Genomic DNA, 8,062 nt, shown 5'->3' on the forward strand with positions numbered 1-8,062 from the left:
GTTTATGTTGTTGCCGTTGAAACAGTCTCTCTATATATATATATTTATGATAATTTTGCATTACAAGTTTAACATTTCAATACTTCAAGCCATATTGCGGTTTATTTTGGTTTGATTTCGAATAATGGTGCAGGCCAAAATAATCATGGTCTAAATTGTTTTCAAAGTGGTGCTTTCTAGGAATTGAAAGCTTTGCTTAGCAACAAGTTCTTGCTCGACTTGTTTGGGAAAACATCCTGCTTTTTATTTTCGCATTCTTTCATGTTTGTCACTCACATCTTTTCATGTTTGTCACTCACATGTGAATAATTAAAGCAGTCATGCCCAATGTAGATCGGCGTGTATCTGATGTCACATCATATACTGCTATACCACTCCACCCAGCTGGAGCCATAGAGGCCGTTTCCCTATTCTCTTGTGAGCACTCGTTTAACAGATGCTTTATTATGTGGACAAATGCACCTGGAGCAATCTAGAGTTAAGTGCCATTTGAATGCAAACCTGTGACCCTGCGGTGGCAAGTCCAGATTTAAACCACAAGATCACATCAAACAACACACTGAAACATGTTCGCTATCCCACCCCAGTGCTGACTGTCGAGACCTTTTCGTCAGTGTCTCGAATCACTCCAAACACGCTTACACAAGCCTGACATCGCTCTCTCTCAGCGTCTTAAAACAGCAGGGCAAGCTGCTCTGTCCTCTGACTCATCTCCCTCATCTCCTGTAGGTCTTCTTCTCCGCCTACATCTTCAACAGCAACGTGATGGTGAAGGTGGCCACGCAGCCCGCCGACAACCCCCTCGACGTGCTCTCACGCAAGCTGCACCTGGGCCCCGGCATGGGACGGGACGTCCCCCGCCTCTCTCTGCCCGGAAAGCTGGTGTTCCCGAGCTCCAGCGGCAGCCACTTCTCCATGCTGGGCATCGGTGATATCGTCATGCCGGGCCTGCTGCTGTGCTTCGTGCTCAGATACGACAACTATAAGAAACAGGCCAACGGAGAAGTGCCCGGTCCTGCCAACATGTCCGGCCGCATGCAGCGGGTTTCCTACTTCCACTGCACCCTCATTGGTTACTTTGTTGGTGCGTATCACAAACCGGATCAGTTGGTCTGTTTGTCATTTCATCTGTCGTTTAGTCTACAGTGTTACAGTGTTACACTGTAGACTGAACGACAGATGAAACAGTGTTTCCCTTTATGAGGCCAATTTATTTTTTATTTAATCAATAAATTCAAATGGTAGGGCACTATAAGATTATAACCAAATTAAGTCAAGAAATCAACAAAATTTCTGTTTGCAATGCAGAGGTGACACAGAACCTTCATCTGAAGTGGCATTTAGATGCATTTGCACAGACTGTTTAATGCAGTGTGCTGCTTAGAGACACAACATTTTTCTGCCTTTTCTGCTTTGTTTGAAACTTTTTTTTTTTTGCAATTAATATTAACTTGTTTATAAGACTGTTTTATAAAATCTATCACATTTGCAATCATGCTGACATTTGAAGATAAACTGTACTCTTCATGTGATATTAACCCTATCAGATTATATAAAAGTCATACGGGGGCGTTTTTGCTCCCTTGAATTTTGAGGGAAATCTAAATGTATTTTAAAAGACTAAATCACACAGTGAAAGCTGAACTCTAAACGTGCACGTGCGGTAGTCTAACCTACATGTAGTGAGTGTATGCATGCACTCTCTGGTGTGTTTTTCGTTTTTTTTTGCAATATACTAGATAATGTCAAATCGCTTAAACAATTATTATACTATTGTAAACAATATGTCACACCCCTATGCTAGCTTGCACGTACAAAAACTAAAGTATACATTAGGCTTTAGTCTATCTATCATTGTCTGTTGTTCCATCTATTGCTTTATAAATCATTGTGTCTGTCCACCTCTTCTTTTTTATCCGTCTTTTGAGCCGTCTGTTGTTCCATCTGTCCATCTATCATATTGTTGTCTATTTGTAGGTCAGTCTGTCCATTGTTCTGTCAGTCCTTCTATGTACGGTTTAGTAAACCGAACGTGTTTGATTCACTAAAAAGACTGGTTCATTCAGTAATCTGTCTGCACTTGTTCCACTGTTATTGACTGGTGCTTCAGACTGAACACTCTGCTCCTGCGCTGTGTGATGTTCTCTCTCCTCCCATCTCAGGTCTGTTGACTGCAACCGTGGCCTCTCGTATCCACCGTGCGGCCCAGCCTGCCCTCCTGTACCTGGTGCCCTTCACCCTGCTGCCTCTGCTCACCATGGCCTACCTGAAGGTGTGTTTGTTTGCACCAACAGCCGAATCTCCACAGCGATGCTAGTGCCTCATTTCTAGGAACGTCCAAACAGTGTCAACTTAATTTCGTAGAATTAGCCATTTCCTCACTTGCTCAGAAACGAAGCAGAAGTGTACATCGGGTCATTGCTCGGTTATCTGAGCGAGGTGTTACATTATTTATGTGCTAGCACACACACCTGTGCATCTCTGCGGGTACGAAGCATTTCTTAAATCGAAGCATCAGTTGTACTCCAGTCTCTTTTCTCTGTGGCAGTTGTTTTGCTCTGCATGTGATGTAACATAATCTGATCAGTTCGGTGTAGTGCCGTCGCAATGGCAACAAGCCTCTCTTTTCCATCGAGGCGATCAATTGTGGAATGGTTTTAAACGTTTGTTGAAGTTGAAATGCTGTTACAGGAGCTAAATGCACCCTTGCAGGTTTACTTCATGACACTGGCCAAAAATTTATAATCATGCGAAGTCAAATATATAGCGTGTTATTTGAATAGTTTTGGACATGTCTCGAAGCACAAATGGTTTACTAAATGCGTGCGTGCGTGTGTGTGCGATCACGCATGTTGATGGGCGTGACCTTCATGGATTGAACAGATGTAATCATAAATGATGCATGCATAGCCACACAGGTTTGTGCTGAAACATTTACAACTCTAAACAGCGATATCCATGGTTGTTCAAACCGGTGTTGATTTTTACAGCAAGTTTTGATTTAGTTTTACTCGTAGTCTTTTGATGAAAATGCCCTTTAGATTTAGTCATGTTTTAGTCATCTGACTTGTTTTAATTCCAGTAGATTTAGTCGACTAATATCTAATGGGTTTAGTTACAGTGTAATGCATTTATTAAGCATCTCTCTAAAGTGTACAAACTCATTTTATTTTCCTGGATATAACATCTATTAACCCATTAATATGAATTATATTAAGGTTTAAACATGCAATATAGACACTGATTTAACTGCTGTGTCACATACCATAATTAAATAAAATAAAACCACTTATCATAAAGAAACAAGAACATGGAAATACCCAGTGGTTAGATAATTATAACAACTTGCTTACAACATTCTTCATTCTTTCAAGCAGACATATTAGATGAATCCTTATAAGGGTTACCAAAGTGATTCAGTCACGAGCAGGAAGTGGTTTTCTCTTTCTTTTTGTCGTTTGATTAATATTAGCGGCATAGACAACAGCAGCTACTGTCCCTTTAAAACCAAATGCATGGATGTAGTTTAGATCAGTAGCTTTAAATGTGTGCGTCTAACCTCCCAAAAAATCGTTCTGACTGGATCTCTTCCCAAATCGCACCTCCCTAAAATTTACGTCCGGTTTTTATTCATGGACGAAAATGTCAAAAGATTTTTGTCTGTCAGATCGAGTTTTTCTTTTCTTATAGACTCATTGGCATTGATAAATTATCAATAAATTGAAAATTAACGAAATTAACACTATTTCAAGCCCAGTAAAAAAGTGACTAAACCCTCTCTTATGCGCTCGTCTCTTGTAACCGTAAGATAAGACTAGCTGTCAAACCTCTGATGTGACAGATGAAAGTGTGCCGAGTGAAATGTCACCGTTATCTGTAACTTCCTGTAATGCGGCTGCAGACACACTGACATTTACTGTAATAATATGTGACTTGTGTCTCATATTTGTGAGCTCTGATATATGTCAACTTTAATGCGCGGCTAATGTGTCAAATGAGTGCAGGAATGATGGGATCTGGGTCATTGTGTTTTATCACATGCATTAGTCTATTCACATAGACAATATAATTAAACTATGCACTTTATTCATCATATCAAACACCTTCAGTGCTGATATAGTAAGAGCAGATATAGTAGATGGGAATTTGTTTTTATTGACTTATAATAATATACATTAACTTAGTATATACTAGATATTTACAAGGGAGATAAAATAAAAACATCTGATTAAACTTATTATTAATGTTGGTAGATTTTTATTCTATTTGTACTTGAATGATAATTGATATTTGTGTGAAATATGAGTTCATCAAAAATAATTCCTGTATTTTCCGGAATTTAAGTCACTTTTTTTCATAGTTTGGCTGTTGCTGCAACTTAGTCAGGTGCCACTTATTTATCAAAATTAATTTGACATGAACCGAGAGAAATTAACTAAGAGAAAACATTACAGTCTACAGCCACTAGAGGGCGCTCTATGCTGCTCAGTGCTCCTGTAGTCTACACTGAAAACACAGAGCGCCCTCTCGCTGCTGTAGACGGTAATGTTTTCTCTTTGTTCTTGGTTCTAAATAAATGTGACTTATAGTCCAGTGCGACTTGTTTTTTTTTTACAAATTAGTATTAAGGGGCATACACACCAAACGCGGGCCATCACGTCACGTCTAATTCATAGTCTGATCGCGTCTTTGCATTGACTTTGTATGTAATCTACTCACGCAAATCGTTGAACTCGCGTTAAATCCATGATTTATCTTTCCGTCTGACTGATGGCCGTTAGCGGTTGGGTAGAAGACAACAAATCCCATAATTCCACGCTCCTCCTTAGCGTCATCAAACCATGCGATTGTTATTCAATACCACAACTTAGGTGCCCTTGAGCAAGGCACCGAACCCCCAACTGCTCCCCGGGCGCCGCAACATAAATGGCTGCCCACTGCTCCGGGTGTGTGTTCACAGTGTGTGTGTGTGTGTTCACTGCTCTGTGTGTGTGCACTTTGGATGGGTTAAAAGCAGAGCACGAATTCTGAGTATGGGTCACCATACTTGGCTGAATGTCACGTCACTTATTGCTTTGATAGTGTGCCCTCTAGTGGCAGGTCCTACGAACTGTACCTTTAAGTTTAAGTTTTATATATGTGTGTGTATTGACCTATTTCATTTTTGAATAGGTCCATAATTTATTTTTATGCACAAAACATGTAAATAACACTTAGATTATGCAAATGAATAAACAGCAGTGACAAGGTAATTAGAAAAAAATGGATATGTTTTTTTTGTTTGTTTGTTTTTTTTAAATGAAAAACTGATTGACCATCTCTTGCTCTTGGTATGAGTTGGTGGTTATTGTGTCTGTGTCTGGTGCTCCACAGGGGGACCTACGGCGCATGTGGTCCGAGCCCTTCCACACCAAGGCCAGCAGCTCCCGCTTCCTGGAGGTATGATGCTGCTCTGACCAGCACAAGCACCCGCCAACACACCCACCCACCCACCGGAGAGAGAGAGAGAAAGAGAGGTCAGAAGAGAGGAACCGCACTCGTCTTCTCATCGTCCCTCATTCCCGTTGTCATCTAGCCAGTGGATGAACGGCTGTACGCAGACTTCACTGCCAGATGGATTCATGCGCTCCTCACATCTCCAATCATACATGTGTTTCTTCCTCTACCTCTTTTCTTTCTCCGCTCCATTCCACCTTTATCACGCCACCTTTCCCTCTCTATCTCTCTCTTCCTTCTATCCCATCATCCCTTTCCTGTTCCAACAGACTCAGCCACTTGTTACCGGATCGCTTGCTGTCTGGACGTGAACCGGAGCCCCTTTGAGCTCCAAGTGTGTTTCCATTTGTACCGTTTGGCACCATTATGGATTTACAGACTGAGATTTCTTTATTATTTCCTGCTCTAAACGAACTGTGGATGAGGAACGTGGATTCTGCCACAGCTTGGGATGACCCTATAAGGGACCAGCACACAGTAGAGGACAGCGTGGTTTTCCCCCTTCCTTCCTTCCCTTCTTCTCTCTTCCTCTTTCTGATAAAACCCAACCCACATCCCTCCCTCCCGCTCGCCTGTTTCCCTTTCTAACAACCCTTCCTTCGCAGAAACATGTATTTTATTTAGAAAGATTTTATTCTTGGCATATACAGAGATGATGCATTATAAATTGTGGGGCGTTCAGCTCTATGTATATATGTGTACACATGTATTAGGGGTTATCATGTCGAGGTGCAAGTGTGCGTGAGATCGTGTGCGAACAAGAGCGAAGATGCATTTAAATAGGAACCGGTTTTCATTTCGTTACTTTTCGATCTCAAAACGCACAGATGGGAAGTGTTTTTAATCTCTTTCCTTTTGCCCTCATGGATTGGTCTGCATAGGTCACTCTTTTGCCCCTTCCATAAAACTCTCAATGGGCCGTTCAACTCGGCCAATGAAGACAAGGTTGTGTGTGAATGTGTGGCGTTGCCTCCACAGGATCTGGATGGACTGCTGAAGATGAGCTCTGTCGTGTTAACAGGGGGAAGTGGGTAAGGATTGTACTAAGTTCAGTTATTTAAACACTATGAATTTTCCGCTACTATTTCAAGCATTAGCATTTTTTTTTCTAAAAGTCATTCCTTCAACCCAGTTGGCTCTGAAATGATGAAACTGGAATTGTGTGTGTGTGTGTGTGTGTGTGTGTGTGTGTGTGTGTGTGTGTGTGTGTGTGTGAGAGAGAGAGTGTAGAAAATAATGCATTTTGCTGGCTCAATCTGTTGAGGTTTGCTTTTTGTTTCTTTTTTCTTTTCTTTTTTACCTGTTGTTACCTGTTTTTTAATCTGTTAGACGTCTGGCCTTGCATGTCAATTGTACAGCGTGTCGTTCTTCAAAGCTGCGTTTGCAGGGCACTGCGCTAGTGCGACACTCTGAAACTGAGACGCTGACACGTGGTCGAGGACGAAGAGTCGCACGAGAGGTTATAAAACGGAGAGTAGGCAACGAGGCCGGACCGCTGTGACCCCCGCGGCCGGCCTGGACCTCGCGTTGTCTGAATATTCAGTATGAACGTTTGCTTGGCAGTGGGACACGGTTAACCTGAGCTTCACGGACATCGTTTCACCCAAAAATCACCTCACTGTCCCTCTGCCACCCTTACAGACATAACAAAAAAAGAACAATATAAATGACGATCATGATGACTGCATTGAAAATAAGCTCAAATGCTGAATTTTTTTTTATTTTTATGGAAGAGTGGTTTGTTTGTTTTTTCTTTCATTATTTGTTTTTTTTCTCCACTTTCCCCCTAATGCTGTGGATTTTCGTTTTGTTCTTAAATGTTTTTTTTCTCCTCCATCGTCCTCCCTGCCTACAGAGGGCTATCAACATTAACAGCCAAAAGGATTCTGTATAAAAAATGATAAAAAAAGAAAAGATTTGAATAAATAAATTAAAGTGTAGTGAAATGTGGATCCAAATGAGCTGTACTGGAAACATTTCAGCTCTCTTAACCTCCCTTTTGTTCTCTGTCAGGATTCTGCTGTAAATAAACATGACTCTAACTGTACACTCCAGTGGTCTCATTTCCTTTATTATTAGTTAGTAATGTATGCTACTACACTGTAAAAAATGATATGATCAGTAAGCATTTCTGCATTTAAACAGCAGAAGCAGTTGAGCAAGTTTAACTTGTTTCTGTAAGCTATATGACTTTTTTTTTTTTTTTAATGTAATTCAAGTCCAAATGGCATGTACGAAGCTGATTATACCTCAAAAGATTTAAGACAGATTATTATTGTTGCAGTGTATTATATATATTATTGTCATTCATGTTTATGCTACTATCATTATTATTAATGATTGTTATTATCATTTTTATAATAGTTGCTTATATTCGCGGGTTCCATGTTTCCGATATTAATATTGAAATTAACGATTTGTTTCTTATGTTATTCATGTGCATTAAGACTGCTGTTTATTGTGTGGTTGAAACCCGCTGGGAACCCGTAACCCGGTTTCTGGTTGAATACAAGCTGGTCGATACGTTAATGGTGTTTGTTCTAGCCAATGACTGAATTTTTTAAGG

General features: G+C 40.6%; 1 protein-coding gene across 4 annotated transcripts in view; it reads left to right on the top strand.

The window, feature by feature from the left end:
* LOC132132970 (signal peptide peptidase-like 3) overlaps positions 1-7,543 on the top strand; it is a 29,903-nt gene extending 22,360 nt beyond the window's left edge. Inside the window, exons 8-11 of one of the 4 annotated variants that reach the window (XM_059545605.1) lie at positions 730-1,084; positions 2,163-2,272; positions 5,374-6,696; positions 6,727-7,543. In XM_059545605.1, coding sequence (XP_059401588.1) covers positions 730-1,084; positions 2,163-2,272; positions 5,374-5,445 — 537 coding nt within the window. In that variant the 3' untranslated portion in view covers positions 5,446-6,696; positions 6,727-7,543. The remainder of the gene's footprint in view (positions 1-729; positions 1,085-2,162; positions 2,273-5,373; positions 6,697-6,726) is intronic. The other 3 variants (XM_059545603.1, XM_059545604.1, XM_059545606.1) reach the window with 3 other exon arrangements.
* Positions 7,544-8,062: the final 519 nt, after the last annotated feature.

This window comes from Carassius carassius, chromosome 49 (genome assembly GCF_963082965.1).
Source record: "Carassius carassius chromosome 49, fCarCar2.1, whole genome shotgun sequence".
NCBI classification, from domain to species: domain Eukaryota; kingdom Metazoa; phylum Chordata; class Actinopteri; order Cypriniformes; family Cyprinidae; genus Carassius; species Carassius carassius.